We start from the raw sequence: 16,385 nt of genomic DNA, 5'->3' as shown, positions 1-16,385 counted from the left end.
GTAGTGTTTTTTGTTCTTTGGCTATGAAAAGCTATACTCATCTGGTTTTAATAATGACGCACCCAACCCACCTACTCTTCCTTGCTGCTGGAGTCAACCTCCAGATGTTGGACGCAACCTTTCAACATTCCAACTACTAGTCTGCGAACTGCCCTTACAAATATACACACATACTTTGTAGGTTGCACACACACACACAAGGAAGTTCAAAGCTGTGCCAGAGGGGAGCAGGTGGCCAGAAACAACACACTGCATTTAACCAGTTCTAGAGCTAGCAGTCTGAATATTCAAACACCAATCATCCAAAAAGAGTGGCAAAAACAGAGGCTCCATTGTTATGTAATTATAAAAATATTACAGAGCGATCCACAGATTGTTACAGATTAATCCATATATGATTCTATTTTGTTGTTGTTATTGATGGATGCAGAGTCAGGTCTGCAGCAATTATCAGCACCAACCTGCCCATGGTTCATGGCTTATACACATCCAGAGTCAGGAAACAAGCAGAAAAAAATCACTGCAGACCACACACACACACACACACACACACACACACACACTGTTACCCTAGCAGAAAAGTTACCTGTTACTGTCAAATGCACATCATTGCTAAATATATGTTCATGCAGACTGTGTATGTTCTATACAGACAAGCATGCATAGATACTGAAATCAATTCAATTCAGTTTTATTTATTAAATCACAACAAACAAAATATTGTAAGGTAAAGACCACAAGAATTACAGAGAAAACCACTGCATTGTGAGCACACTGAGTGACACCGGTCCTGGAGTCAAACTTCATGTGTGTAAATACACCTGGCCAAAGGTTCAGTTAAAATCATAAAACTTACTGTATATATTCTGTGATGGCCATAGGCTCTACTTCTCATTTTGTATTGTAAGAATGTGCATGTAATGAGTGTAAGTAAAACTATTTTGTTTGCATTATTTTATGTCCTGAAATTGTTGGATGTTTTTGTACACATACATACATACATGAGTTTTGTCTGGTGTAATAATATGTTAGGTGAGAGGTGTGTTACAGTTGAGAAATATTTTGTGAGCTGCTTAACGCATCCTGGAAGTTCAGTCACATTTCAAGCATAAGAACTATGAAACAGTTTGCGTTTAGTCATTTATTTGTGTTGCTGGCTTGTGGGCAACATGTGCTTGTAACCCACTGATGAGAAGAAACACAAAGATTCAATGTTTTGTTCTATAAAAGCTAGACTACTGTGGATTTTTTGCCCATGAAGTCACTGACAAATTCTTCCATGGAAGGTGCTTTTTTTCAAAGTCTTCTCGGCAGTATAAGTGTACAGAAGGGCATCAGCTAAAATAGAAAAGTACATGCTGAGCATGATTCTCATATGAAAACATCTGTTGGCATAACTATTTCTGAAGAAGAAGAAGAAGAAAGAAAAACACTCCTCTGCCCTCCTGGTACTAATCGCAGCCTCTTACAAATGTGGAAAGACTCACTGCAGAGCACAAAATCCCAGATTTTCCCCGTCAACATCTGACACCAAATAGCACTTAAGAAATGAAGTCTCAAAATGAAAGCTGAGATGATGTCCCCAGCTGGATAGTTTCTATTCTAGTCTCATTATCTGCTTCAATAAATACAAAGAAAAGAAAATCTATCCCCTAAATACCACAAATGTCAACCTCAGAGTGGCACTAGAAGAAATCAGGGAATTACCAAAGTTATTAACACCTATCCTCTGTGGTTCAGGAACATCTATCCGAACTGAAACTTCAGGTGGTGGATGACCAACAGCTATAAATTACCGTCACCATAGTCACTGTTCTTCCTAGCAAAAGAAGATACTATATTACCTGAAGGACAGATGGTCACTTCATTATACTGCAGTACTTTTAATTGTCTGTTTGCAAAGATGAACCTTCTAACCTCACACACAAACTTAGATACCACAGACACACAGATATCTTTCCTACTGTTTCTCACTTTGTGGGACTGAGGACCTGAAAGGAAAACAAAACATCTTCTTATGTCCTCCAGATCCATAGACCTTTTTCTTACATTACAATCTGAATTCTCCAGGATAACTTCCCCTTTTTTTTTTTTCAAAAACACTTAAAGACCATCTACACAAACATTTGGAGGTGGCTTTAAAGCATGCTGCATTATTTAAAGATTAATAAAACAAAAATAATAATGTTATTATGGGATCATCATGGGAAATTAATACTTTTTGAATGTATTTATCTAATTAATTATGCTAAACCGTTACTGTGTGATATTTATGGGTGATAGTATAAAAAAGTCTGGTGTTGTTTAGTTCTCTTCTAGATGATGATGGTGAAGATGATGTTTGGCGAGTGACTTTCAACTTATTAATGCTGTTTCATTTAACCATTACCATGGGGTTTGTGGTAGCACTTTAGCAGTTTCTAGATTTTTTAATGATACATTTTAATAAATAGATTAATTTTTGATTCATACCTGCCTGCCTCCCTACCATGTTCAGTATTCCCATCTAGGATGGGAAAGGATATCTAATGAAAGCTTTAATATATGGGTGAAACACACCTTACGGTCTAAGAACTTCACCTGACACTAACAAATGTGTCTTAGTTTGGCTGATTTTGATTTGTTCATTTATTCATTGGTTAAATGCAAATCTGTCTCAGCTTAATTGAAATGGTTGCGTAAACTAGGTAGTTCTATGAACTCGAAAAATCAATTTCAGCATATCTATTGTGTTATATAAAGATTTATCTTGGTCTGAGTAGTGAGTTCTTAATCTAATGTGTAGCATTCACAGCCACTGGTGTTCCTTTTAAATACTTCTTGTACCAGATTCAGTACAAAGTCAACAAGCTATGCTGCTCTGAGTGACTTTTTCTTAGGAGTGCACTCAAAACTATCCATCATCATTTTGCTATTTTTTACAGTATAATAATGCACTTACACATGGCACTGGCAGAAGCTAAAGATAGCTCCATATTTTTACTCAGCTCTTTCACACACAGGCACAGAGGCATAGTTAATCCCATGCAGTTTCAATAAAAGCACTTGCTTCACACTAATGCTTTGATCTCTTCTCTCTCCGTCTCATGCTGTTTTGAGAAATAGGTCCCAAAACATACACATACATAAAGGCCCTTTCTATGTCTGACCATACCCCACTGCTGATGTATATAGCCTGTGTGTGTGTGCCTAGAGTACTGTTTACTCTGACTTACACGGCAAGCCCTCTATCCCTGAGCTCTATCAAATCTCTAATCATTTCAAACTGGTTCATCTCCACTCAAAGTCAACCAGTAACCCAGCTGCTTCGCTGTCTAGATAAACAGGTTTGGAGCACTGTGGAATGGCCCATTAAACCTTTGCCAATCCCCTCCACAATCCCCGCTTTGCTCTCCACATGAGCTTTGAAAGAATTTGGCATTTCCCTGGAAAGAATTCTTGAAGATCACTGGAGGCATCTCTGTAATCGCCATGAAGTTGTGGAGTCTGCTGGTAATTCCAGCAGTGCCTTCCAGTTTGTTTTTTGTATAAAAACAGTATCTGTTGAGTGCTGTGGATGGAGTTTTTTTACAAAGACAAATTCACTGCATTTTGCGAGAGATTGGACTGAGACACGTTGGGGGGGGGGGGGGGGGGGGGGGGGGGTGTTTTACTTCATCTTCATCTAAGATGAAGTAAAACATCAAGTGAGTTCTGGAATTCTGGAAAAATCCACAAATGTGGCATAATATCTGGGTGCTAATGTGAATACACTTAAAAAAGAAAAGCACTTTTTCTTGTGGCCATGTCCCTGTGATATCAGGCACATGATTCAATAACAAAAAGAAAATTTGATGTTAGACTGCCATCTACTGAGCAGTGAAAGTAAAAAAAACTCTCAACTCCATTTGTTTCTGTCTGAATGTAGTTCTTTAAATGATCTTTGGTTAACTAAAATTTGTTTGCTGAGACTTATTGGTTATTATTATGAAAAATCAACAGTACTAAAAAATAAGCTGTTGAGTATGAAGATTCATAGTTCTGAGTCACGGTCATCACCAAATGTTATGGTTCCTCCCTTGAGATACTCTGGTAAGCCTTTTTTACTGCATTTTTTTTAAAGTGCTCATTTGCATGCTGTTTTGTTGAGATCAGGTGACTGACTTAGTAATTGAGGAATATCTTATTTCTTTGGCTTGAGAAACTGTTGGGCTGTTCTTGCAGCAGGCTTTGGGTCATTATCCATTTGCACTGTGAAGCACCGTCTGATTGATTTTGCAGCATTTGGTTGAATCTGAGCAGAGATTATAGCCTTGTACACTTCAGAATTCATCCTGCTACTTTTACCAGCAGTCACATCATCAATAAACACTTACACATACCCATGCCATAACCTTACCTCAACTATGCTTGACAAATAATGCTTTGGACCAAGAGCTGTTTCTATCCTTCTTCATACTCTTCTCTTCCCCTCATTGTATTACAAATTCATCTTGGTTTCATGTGTTCAAAGATTTTTTTCCAGAACTCTGCAGGCTCTTTGCGTTGTTTTCTAAGTCTATTGTGGCTTTTTTGTTCTTGAGTGTAACCAGTGGCTTGCACCTTGTTATAGACCCATCTCTTGATTGTAGGCCTTGACAATGATGCGCCTACACCTCAAGTGTTTTTGACTTTGTTAGATATTGTGAAGGGGGTTTCCTAACCAGAGACTTCAGCTGTATTCAGTACACTTTCAATTCCTTTGGTGCAATGCTGGCCATTGCATTCCTTCCTTTTAAGAATGGTACCAGATCTTAAATTTGATTGTTGCTGAAGATTTTGCTCTCTCTGTAACAGGGTTTAGTTTTTCAATGAGTGTAATGATGGCCTCCTTCGTTTGTAATGCCATCTCTTTGGACCTCATATGGAGAGTTGCAGTGAACTGCTGCTGAATGAAAGTTTATCGTGGAGTAATAAGGGAACAGGCCTCACCAGGCCATGAGAAATGTCAATGAAATTCTTCTGTGAAACCTCTTGAATTAATGGTGAAAGTCTGCACTTCAATCACATCCTGGTTGAATTAGGTGTAAGGGTGTCATTGCTCAAGTACTTACTGGCCTAATAAACACTCCTCCCACCTTAAATTCTAAAGCACATAAGCCATTACGGATTATGATATCATCCATGAATATTTGGATAGACAAAAAGAATGCTGTACATTTTACTTCACAAACTTGACAAAATGTAGAACTAAGGCTCACAGCTGGAATATTTATGGTAACAAAATTTTTTAAGTGTTGGGACTAAAACAAATATACATTACTGTAATAATTTTATTGAAGCATTTTCAGTTCAGGTGAAATAAAGCAGCTGTTGCAGTTTTCATAGCCGGTAATATCTGAATTTTATTTTGCACACACAACAAAAACAATCATTTGTTTTTTAGTTGTAAGACAGCAGCCGCACATTACGTTAGAATAGAGACAAAAGAAATCTATACTTAAGATCCAGCTGAGGTTCAAAGTCAGATTTCTCCCTAGACACAATACAGGGAAGAAAGACCTGCACCAAACTGGGAAAATGCCCTAAAACCACTTTCCAGCATAGACAAGCATGTAAATCTGTGCGGCTCATTTCCCATTTTAAGATGCACTGTACCTGTGGTCTGCACCCACATCAAGTGGCCCAGTAAAAGTGAGAAGAAAATATGTACGAGGGCTGTGATAAAATATGGAAGTTTAAAATCCCAAAACCAGAATAGCTCAGGCTTGAGAAAGCTTTTATTAGCAATAAAAGACATGCTCATAAAGTAATTTACCATCCTCACTGATGATGCAGTATCATCAGTGCTTGTTCCTTAAAGGCAACAAGCACAGGGCCATCTCATGTACAGCATAAACATTTCCTTGAACAGAATCAGAGAGCAATCCTGCTTCTTCTGTTTCTGTGAGAACATGATTTGTAATATTAGTGCTACAAGTCCGAAGTCACAGTAGCTCATCAGTTGGATGATGACAAGAGTCTAGTATCCTGGGTTCAAACTGATTAAAGACAGAGGGGCTAAAAGAAGACGACTCTTCTGTTTGGGCCATAAAAATGGTCATCTAGCCTACAGCAAACAAAATCTTGTCTTTGCAGATACAATGTTTTTTTTTTTGGTTGAGATGCCAAACAAAAACAAAAAAAAAAAAACAAAAAAACAAACAAAAAAAAAACAAAAAACAGCACAATGCTATGGTGTACTCTAGTTTCACATTTGCACAACTTTACTTCTGCAAATCAACATTTTCGGTAGTTTGCAATGATCAGGTTACATTTTCCCCGCATTGGTTCGGCATATTGCTTTTAAAGAAGTGCAAAAATCAGGTTAAGGTTTTGTGGGTTATAGTTGTGAGATTTGTGTGCTTGAGAAGGCAAGCAGGGGCTTCAAGCTGTCCAGCATGTGCCCCTGTTTACAGACTTAGTCTGCCTACTAATTTTATTACACAGGGTCCTGCTTTTAGAGCTTTCATTTGATAGTTTATCATCCTCCATGAAGTAGTTACTTCTGAAAATGAAATGTACCATTACTCCACTGAGTCAAGTCTTTAGGCAGTAACCTTTGTTTTTTGCATTCCAGGGTACTGCAGTTGTAGCTTCAAATCACACATACACACAAAAAAAGTTGGAAGCCACTGTTGTAATGAAAAAGTTCTAGGAGGTGACACAAATCCTTTGTGGTTGTGTCAGGTCAGGAAGGGCATCCAGCATAAAAACTGAAACTCAGACACGCAGAGCTACCAGCTGTGGCGACACCTTGTGAATAAGAGAGCAGTCAAAAGTAGCTTCGACTTCCTCTTCGGGGGGAAAACTGTCACACACTAGAGTGCTGTCTCCTAAAAATGATGTTCCCATACAAGTAAACTGCATTCTCAGTTGCATTCAGCAGGAAACTTTTTTCAGGCTTACATTTGTGACATTTGCAAACATCTTCTCCATTTATCTACTGCTTCTTTTCAAGCAAGAAATCAAAAACTTATAACATTGAGAAAGAGTCCATTATAAACCAGACCATCTTTTTTAAAACAATCACAATCAAGTTATATTGGTGCAAATACCTGACCTCTGAATAAACAAATCTTAATAAGTGGAAAGACCCCAGCTTCACTGATTAACTCCTGGACTTAATTTAACTACTGCCAGCCTGCCCCCCTTATGACAACTTTGATCATCTTGCAAGCTGCAAGGTATTTTGTTGGAGAAATTACAAATTACCTTTTCCTATGTAGTTATAAGGGAACACAATTTTTAGAATACTAGGTTGCCCACTTAAAAGGTAAAGCATGAGGGGGGAAAAAAAAAAAAAAAAAAAAAATTGTGTAGAAATTATAACAAACACCCAAATGGACAGCTTTGGCGTCTTAACAAATGTAATATTTAACTTGGACTGAAGTCCAAGCAAAAAATAATAAATATAAAATTACAGCCCAGCTGCTGTTGTACAGAGAACAAGTCTGAAAAAGAATATCTTCTGATGTTTATTACAAACTGTTCACACAAATTTAAGAAATGTGGTTATTGTCAGTTTTTAGCAATGATCTGATTTTATAAACATGTAAACATTTTCTATACCTGGTGTAAGGGACTGGAGGATTTCTGCTACAGAAACCAGTTTTAATGCATTTGCTTAACTGAGGTTCAAACAGGGCTTGTACAAGAACAAAGATTTATGACCCCCCCAAAAAAAACAAAAAAACAAAAACAAAGCTAGTGTTAGAATTTACAAATGCTGTAACTTGTGACCAAAAGGCAGACTAAAACCTACCCTCTAACCAGTCTGAGTAAGTCATTTACACAGCTGAACAGCAGGTTTTTGGGTTTTTTTGTATATTTCAACACTCTTGAGAAAGTGCCCAAATGCTCAGATCGGGGGGGAAAAAAAAAAAAAAAAAAAACAAAAAAAAAAAAACCTCAAGACTGCAATGCTTTAAATATATTGCTAATACCCTTAGAACATTCCATTCAGTTTTACTTTTACGGTAGGAGGTAGGGGAGAAAACAGACAATACCAGCATATAAATGCAGGTTCTCCTGCAACATTAATGCAGTGCATGTAAACACATTCTGACTTCCGGCCATTACCTGATGTCTCCTAGTAACAGTTTGCGAATGGAGAAGTAGAGAACAATAAGAACTTACCATTATGTCATAAAAATCCATGTGAGCAACTACCAGTTTTAGACTGCAAACAGACCCACTTCCTGTCTACAATTACCTTCTTTCCACTATTCAAATTTCTCCTCATCATGTCTTCCATCACAACAAGTATTGAATAACTGAAAGTATAACTTTCACAGATTTTGCTACATCATATAAGTCTTTACACGGTTACTGGTTTTGACAATTCTGTGCCTCCCTCCCCTCAAAAAAAAAAAAAAAAAAAAAAAAAAAAAAAAAAAAAAAAAATCAGTAGCATTCTGATAATGCAAAATTTCCTTTTCAAAAAAGACTAAATAGTACATGTTTTTAAGTGTTTTGTTCTTTTAAAATCATTTTCCATACATCTGTCAGCTTGTAAAGGCCTCAAGTGAAAGGAAAGTTTTATAGCATAGAGGAGAAAATGGCCCCACCCAACCATCCCATTATGGCCCATTCAGCTTCATAACAGCTGAGACTGCTAAAGAAGAGAAAGGAATAAGGGGGAGGGAGGAAAAAAAAAAAAAAAAAAAGGCCCATCTTGAGACCTGGCTATATGCTGTAAAACACCTGCCATGAGTAAATAAAATTTAGCTGTTTATATAAATTCATAGCTGCTAAGGCATGTGTATACTAGTCAATCAACTGTGCGCATGCAGATGGTTATGTGTTACTTGGAAAAGGCGGGCATGTATGTTCAAACTGCCAATGAGGTTAATACTTTAGGGTCTCTTAACTGTGCAAAAATTATGACTGGAGCGAATATCAGCTGGCAGATTTAAACCCCATTTTGGACCAAAAAAAAAAAAAAAAAGAAAAAAAAAATATATATATATTGTCTGGTACAGCATTTGAACTGTAAACATGTAAGGCATGTTTACAGGTATCTGAAAACACCACATCTTTTAAAAAATAAAAATGAGTAATTTAAAAGCAATGCAAAGAGAGAGGGGAGAAAAAAAAAAATTACCAGTACTCTAACAGGAATGTTATGGATTGTTGGAATATTGGTAGGAAATACTGGAATAATTATATTGTAAAGTTATATTGTGGTGGTAAGGGGAAGATAACTTGTTTGCTTGAAGAGAATGCCAGGCAGGTCTGAGCCCAAGGTACAGAAGAGGCTGACCAAGACCAGTTTCTGGATTTTAGCTGACAGCTGCGAAACTGGTGGAGATGCGCGGGTAAAGGCCAGTAGCTTTGGTGAGGCTCCAAAACCATAATGGAGGATAGGACCGTGAGGTCTCCAGCGTTGTCCTGGACTTATTAGGAAGTCATGGTCTTAGTGCCAACTACATGCTCTTCATCTATAGCTTTTAACACAGAGACCTGAAAATGGAAAGACATTAAGATCTAGGTCCAGTATTCTCACATCACCTTGATTTTGTGCAAATCCTTAACTGTGCTTGAATTTCTAATCTGGCACGACTCTGCAAATTGATGGCCTAGGACATTTCTATCACTAAGAACTGTTTAAACATTTTAAAATAAAATACTTAAACACATAAGACTCCAGGTGTTCTAGACTCAAAACAAGGAATATTTCTCAGATTGTCTGACAAACCATTATAAATGATTAAAATGGACAGTAAATATCAGTGAACACAGTTGTGTTTACTTTATGACTAAATGGAAATGCAACATATGTTTAAAAAAAAAAAAAAAACACTAAATAAAATTTGAACTGCTGCCCTGATTTACTACCAGTGAGGACATTTTTTTTTCCCAGGACACAGAAACTCACCATAAACTGGTCCCCGTTAGTGAACCTCCTCTCAATCTCTTTGCCCAGGTCACCCTCTGGTAATTTAAGGTCCTCTCTGGTTTCTCCATTGTCATCCATGAGAGCCAAGAAACCGTCAGCGACATCAATTACCTAAATTTGCCAGTAGCCGAATGAAAGAAAAACTGTTAATAATTAGAGAAATCATAAGTGATGCAGGTGGTTTTTCTACTGTAACATTACATTTCCATGACTTCTTCATAATAGTATTTATTTTGTTTTAATAAATTTAATTTTAAAGTTATTGATCTAAACCAAAATTATCTGGCTATACTGGTTTCACACTAACAAAAACAAAAGCAAAAAAAAAAAAAAAAAAAAAAAAAAAAAAAGTACATTGAAACAAAAGGAACTCTCTTAGTTACACTGCAATAGGCCTAGGCTGCTGGGGGGGTTCCCATGATGCACTGAGTATTTCTTCTTCACTTATCTCTTTTCACTCTATTTATACACCACTCTGTATTTAGTCAGTCCAAAAAATAAATAAATAAAAATAACCAGCAATCAATTAGAGGTTGTGAATGTCAGTTTTGATTCATTTTTGATTAATTGCCCAGCCCTACTTTAGGTGCCACAGAGCTTGGAAGATGGGCAAGAGTTGACTCTTGGCCTGTGACTGGCCTTCCAACTGAGACATAGCTGCCCCTGATGAAAAGTTGGAAAGGTAATGTATTCACAATTTGGCAGCTCATGCTGTGGCTACAGTATGCCAATGTGGGCTGAAGGAAAAACCCTATAAATATAAGCCATATTTGTACTAGATATACAGGTGCTGGTCATAAAATTAGAATATCATGAAAAAGTTGATTTCAGTAATTCCATTCAAAAAGTGAAATTGGATATTATATTCATTCATTACACACAGACTGATAGATTTCAAATGTTTGTTTCTTTTAATTTTGATGATTATTACTGACAACTAATGGAAACCCCAAATTCAGTATCTCAGAAAAATAGAATATTGTGAAAAGGTTCAAAATTGAAGACACCTGGTGCCACACTAATCAGCTAATTAACTCAAACCACCTGCAAAGGCCTTTAAATGGTCTCTCAGTCTAGTTCTGTAGGCTACACAATCATGGGGAAGACTGCTGACTTGACAGTTGTCTAAAAGATGACCATTGACACCTTGCACAAGGAGGGCAAGACACAAAAGGTCATTGCTAAAGAGGCTGGCTGTTCACAGAGCTCTGTGTCCAAGCACATTATTAGAGAGGCGAAGGGAAGGAAAAGATGTGGTAGAAAGAAAAAAAAAAAAAAAAAAAAAAGTGTACAAGAAATAGGGATAACCACACCCTGGAGAGGACTGTGGAACAAAACCCATTCAAAAATGTGGGGGAGATTCACAAACAGTGGACTGCAGCTGGAGTCAATGCTTCAAGAACCACCACACACAGATGTATGCAAGACATGGGTTTCAGCTGTTGCAGTCCTTGTGTCAAGCCACTCTTGAACAAGAGACGACGTCAGAAGCGTCTTGCCTGAGCTAAAGACAAAAAGGACTGGACTGCTGCTGAGTGCTCCAAAGTTATGTTCTCTGATGAACGTAAATTTTGCATTTCCTTTGGAAATCAAGGTCCCAGAGTCTGGAGGAAGAGAGGAGAGGCACAGAATCCATGTTGCTTAAGGTCCAATGTAAAGTTTCCAGTCAGTGATGGTTTGGGGTGCCATGTCACCTGCTGGTGTTGGTCTGATGTTTTCTGAGGTCCAAGGTCAATGCAGCCATCTACCAGGAAGTTTTAGAGCACTTCATGCTTCCTGCTGCTGACCAACTTTATGGAGATGCAGATTTCATTTTCCAACAGGACTTGGCACCTGCACACAGTGCCAAAGCTACCAGTACCTGGTTTAAGGACCATGGTATCCCTGTTCTTAATTGGCCAGCAAAGTCACCTGACCTTAACCCCATAGAAAATCTATGGGCTATTGTGAAGAGGAAGATGCGATGCACCACTATCAGAGCAACCTGGGCTCTCATAACACCTGAGCAGTGCCACAGACTGATCGACTCCATGCCACGCCGCATTGCTGCAGTAATCCAGGCAAAAGGAGCCCCTACTAAGTAAGTGCTGTACATGCTCATACTTTTCAGTTGGCCAACATTTCTAAAAATCCTTTTTTGTATTGGTCTTAAGTAATCTCATTTTTTAAGATACTGAATTTGGGGTTTCCATTAGTTGTCAGTTATAATCATCAAAATTAAAAAACATTTGAAGTATCAGTGTGTAATGAATGAATATACAAGTTTCACTTTTTGAATGGAATTACTAAAATAAAATCAACTTTTTCATGATATTCTAGTTTTATGACCAGCACCTGTATGTACTAAGAACTTTGTGGAAGCAAAACAAAAACAGAATTTATAACTTATTTAAAAAAAAAAAAAAAAAAAAAAAAAAAAAAAAAAGTAATTTCATATAAAACAATGCTACCACACAAACACACAATTTGAAAAAAGTGAACAGTAATGACAAGAGCCTAACAATGTTGTGAGCAGCACCCAGTTTGTTACAAGCAATCCCTGTGATTCGAAATCAAGATAACGGTAGCTAGTACATTGTGTGCCTGGTATTGCTGCAAGATCCAAATGATGCAATTCGCAAACAATGCAACACTGGATATGAGTCACTTTGAACTCTGTACAGATCAAGGCACCTGTCCTAAGTTTTATGTTCCTCCTTTTGGTCTCCTTTGTGTTCTTTGATGCCATCTCATTACCATCTTTAGATTATTTAAACTTGTTCCCAATTATTCAGCATTTTCTTCCACAAGGTGCAGCAGACTTGTTGCTCCTGAAATTTCTTTAACTATTTCAGGTAATTCTAGTGTACCATTTCCAGTACCTACTGCATCTACAGTGGCAGCAATTATCAGTTCTCATGACATGCCAATTTAAAACTTAGTCTAGCAATGCGGTCTATCATTCTTTGTTTTGAGCACATCAACTATCTACAAGTGGCAGTGTCATGTGCAGTCTGAGGCCAAATCAAGATGAATGCTTTTTTTTTTTTTTTTTTTTTTTTTAAAAAAGGAAAGAAATGCACATGTTAATCAGAAATGTGTCTTGGGCCTTTATGTACCGAGTGTGTTGTGAAAAAACAAAACTCCAAATTTTTCATACACAAACTTGTCATGTCCCACACACACACACGTTGCCATCTTGCAAAATAACCCGTTTTTCAAAAACACACTGCAAGAATTGAAGCCGACATCAAGCAAAGATGAGCTGGTCCGGATGTTTCTTGACAAGAAAAGGAAGAAACCAAGATCTTTGGTTTATCCATAAAGGCAGCAGCAGGGAGAAGTTGATGGTTTGATCCAGGACTTGAAACTGTATCACGACCACTTTTGTACATATTTCAGGACGTCAGTGAAGCAGTTGGAGCTCTTTTTGGCAGAGTTGGGACCACAGGAAGCAGAGAAATTATTTCAGAGAGCCAATTGACCCAGAGCACCATCTGTGTCTGAGATAATTGTATTATTGTTTTTTGTTTCCATATCAATGTATGTATTGCCCATAGGTGTGACTGAGTGCGTGAATGTGAGTGTGAAAGGTTGTCTGTCACTCCGTGTTGGCCCTGCAACAGGCTGGCGACCTGTTCAGGGTGTACCCTGCCTCTCGCCCTATGACAGCTGGGATAGGCTCCAGCCCCCCCGCGACCCTTAACAGGATGTGCGGAGGCGAATGGATGGATGGATGGATGGATGGATGGATGGATCAATGTATGCTAGTGTGCGTTTTGAGCTATGAGCACACTTATTGCCAAATGCAGTGGTATGATCGAACAGATCTTTTCATTCACATAAAAAATCTGAAGGGAAAAAAAAAAAAAAAAAAAAAAAAAAAAACTTAATTTGAACCACAAAATAATAAATGCCGCAAATTTGACTTGAGAAATTGCGTAGTGGGCTGCATTAAGAATAGGACAGTCAGAATAATAACGTGTCTGGTGTAAACAGGCCTTTAGTTTATCATGACCATAGTGGGTAATGCAGACAGACACTGAACCTGGGATTATATTCGCTTGCAGAGAAGCACCGGGACAGCTGCAAACACCACAGAGAAGGTGTATTCTAGTTTAGTATGTGGCACACACCCACACAGCATCTCACATTTACCCTGTGAGACATTTCTTCCACCCAGAACCCCGCATATGAACAAATTAAAAAAAAAAAAAAAAAAAAAAACCCTGCACCACAAAAAAATGCCATTTAAAATAATTTACCAGACAGATTTTATTAATTTAAAAAAAAAAAAAAAAACTATTTAGATAAGCTTGCTTGCTGGGCAATCCAAAACCTGATCAACCAGTCTGAAAACTATATGCATTTTCACAAGCACTGAAGCAACAGCTCAGCTCTAACAAATGTGGCACACCCCCTCAGCAGTCAAAGCATAAATTTCACCATTAAAAAAAAAAAAAACCAAACAAAAAAAAAAACACAATGAACAGCGTTACTGCCCTTCAGTACCAACTTGTTTAACCTGTATAGCAAGCTATATTTTTTGCAAATGCTTTTCACATATTGTAAAGTATGTCCAAAAGGGACATCTCACCTGATAGTCTTTCCTTGTTATATTTGGAACGTCCATGTTGTGGGTTGATGGACAGATATCTTCATACTTCTTCTGAGTAAAGATGTCAAGTCCAGTAAGGTGAACCTGGGAAAATATGTTAACTGATTAGAACTTACCTTGTGCCAAGAAAGCCTTTTTAGTGATTTGTAAAACTGAAAATCATTGGGCTAAAGTGCCTTAAGCTCTGCATTCTAAAGTATGGACAAAGTGGTTTTACCTTTGCGTGCCCATGCTTGCCGGTCTTGGAGGTAGACATGTCAACTATCTTGCAGGGACGTCCTTTCAGCATGACATAGCCATTCTTCCTCAATGCAGAGCACTGCATTGGGTATGTTGTAGAGGCCCCAGCATCGGCAGTGGAGAAATCATCATCCGCCATAATGGGCCCAAGAGTCGAACTATATCACCCGGATAAGTTTATTAAAAAAAGATTCAAAATTCATGATTTGTATGGAGACTACCACTAATCAATATTTTTTCTACTAGTCAGTGTCTTAGTCCTTTGCTGTTCTTTTCTCCTTCATTTGTATTTGTTTACTTAATGCATGCTTTATTTGAAACATGTTATCTTAAAAGTCCAATGAAGCTCCAATTTTAATATTCGTTTCCCAAAGTTGTGTAAATACATGCAGCGATACACGGTATCCATAGTATCCTATCCATACATTGCTGCCGGCTGACCACACGAAAAGCTAAAAAGCTAACGTCACGTGTGAATGTGTTAAAACTGCTTGTGCACCAAGCTATTACTTTCCCCAAATGTTCTCTTACACACTTTTGAGTGGAAAATACACAACATGTCAATGTGTTAACCACCCTTTGAGTTCACTAGGTGTAAACAAACGGTCGAGTTTGCATTGAAGTGGCTAGGCTGCTAAGGTTAGACAAGCCCCATTAAAGACCTAGCAGGTTACGTGGCAGCTGGGCCAGATGATCATCCGCCACTACAGCTTTAAAACAGTAAGCTAGCCGCACCTACATTGTCTTTTCTGTCACAGTTAGGCACGTTAGCTCGCTAGCCCAACCTACATCCACCGATACCGGCTGACGGTACTGTTGCTAATGTTAGCTTAACCACTGTGCTAAATAAAAAGCTCACCCGACATACTCTCACTACTTCCAAGTTACCGACTAACTGTAGAGATAACGACTGAGTGTTACAAATAAGGCGAGGTTTCAATACACCGCAAACCAGTGCTGTACATAATGTCAGCGCCACTGTCAAGAATGTTGCACTTCAGTCTGAACATTTAGCTTACCTTATGTCTTAGAGAGAAAAAGGTGAGTCACTTCGCATGCGTGGAGCTTTTGTACCACCTGAGAGGCAAAGAGGGCAGGTACGAGCTCCGGTGGTATGTATGACGTGACAGGAGGCGGTGGGTGGGGAGGTTTGTGTGGTGCAGCTCCGCCTCGCACACCTATGCAGACTTGTCAATACCAAGAAGCCGCCTTTGCGAAGTTCTAACAGCTCAAGTGGAAATGAATTCAGAATTCAGGAACCACAGCCCGAAGTGCTTTTGCCTTTTGCAGCTTAAAGCCTACTAAAGCCCCCCAGCATTCACTTCACAGCAATGGTAAATCAAAAAATATTAAAGTATTATAAACACATTTATGAGCTCATTTAATTAAAACCTACATAATGTGTACAGTTAGGCCCATAATTTGTTGGACAAAGACACAATTTCTGTTTTGTTTTGTTTTGTTCTCATACCACCACAGTGGTTTTTAAGTCAAACAATCACTGAAGTGTAGACTGTCAGCTTTAATTCAAGGGGTTTAACAAAAGTATTGTATTAAATTTTTATGGGCCAATATTTTTGGAGGCTGAAACTGGACAAACTAACATAATTTTAAATATAAGCATTGTTTTTTATACTCGGATGAAAATCA

The 16,385-nt window shown here is 38.0% G+C and overlaps 1 protein-coding gene across 1 annotated transcript; it reads right to left on the bottom strand.

Moving 5' to 3' along the window:
• Positions 1 to 9,071: 9,071 nt before the first annotated feature.
• On the bottom strand, positions 9,072 to 15,879 carry LOC115772534 (eukaryotic translation initiation factor 5A-1-like). Its single transcript, XM_030718832.1, has 5 exons — positions 15,755 to 15,879; positions 14,713 to 14,893; positions 14,475 to 14,579; positions 9,878 to 10,009; positions 9,072 to 9,462 (listed from the first exon to the last, which is right to left on the bottom strand). The coding sequence occupies exons 2-5, from the start codon at positions 14,872 to 14,874 to the stop codon at positions 9,400 to 9,402; spliced, it is 462 nt and encodes a 153-aa protein (XP_030574692.1). The 5' UTR covers positions 14,875 to 14,893; positions 15,755 to 15,879; the 3' UTR covers positions 9,072 to 9,399.
• Positions 15,880 to 16,385: the final 506 nt, after the last annotated feature.

This window comes from Archocentrus centrarchus, chromosome 22, assembly GCF_007364275.1.
Source record: "Archocentrus centrarchus isolate MPI-CPG fArcCen1 chromosome 22, fArcCen1, whole genome shotgun sequence".
Classification (NCBI taxonomy): domain Eukaryota; kingdom Metazoa; phylum Chordata; class Actinopteri; order Cichliformes; family Cichlidae; genus Archocentrus; species Archocentrus centrarchus.
The sequence above is the reverse complement of the archived record's forward strand: the minus strand, read 5'-3'. Positions and strand labels throughout refer to the sequence as shown.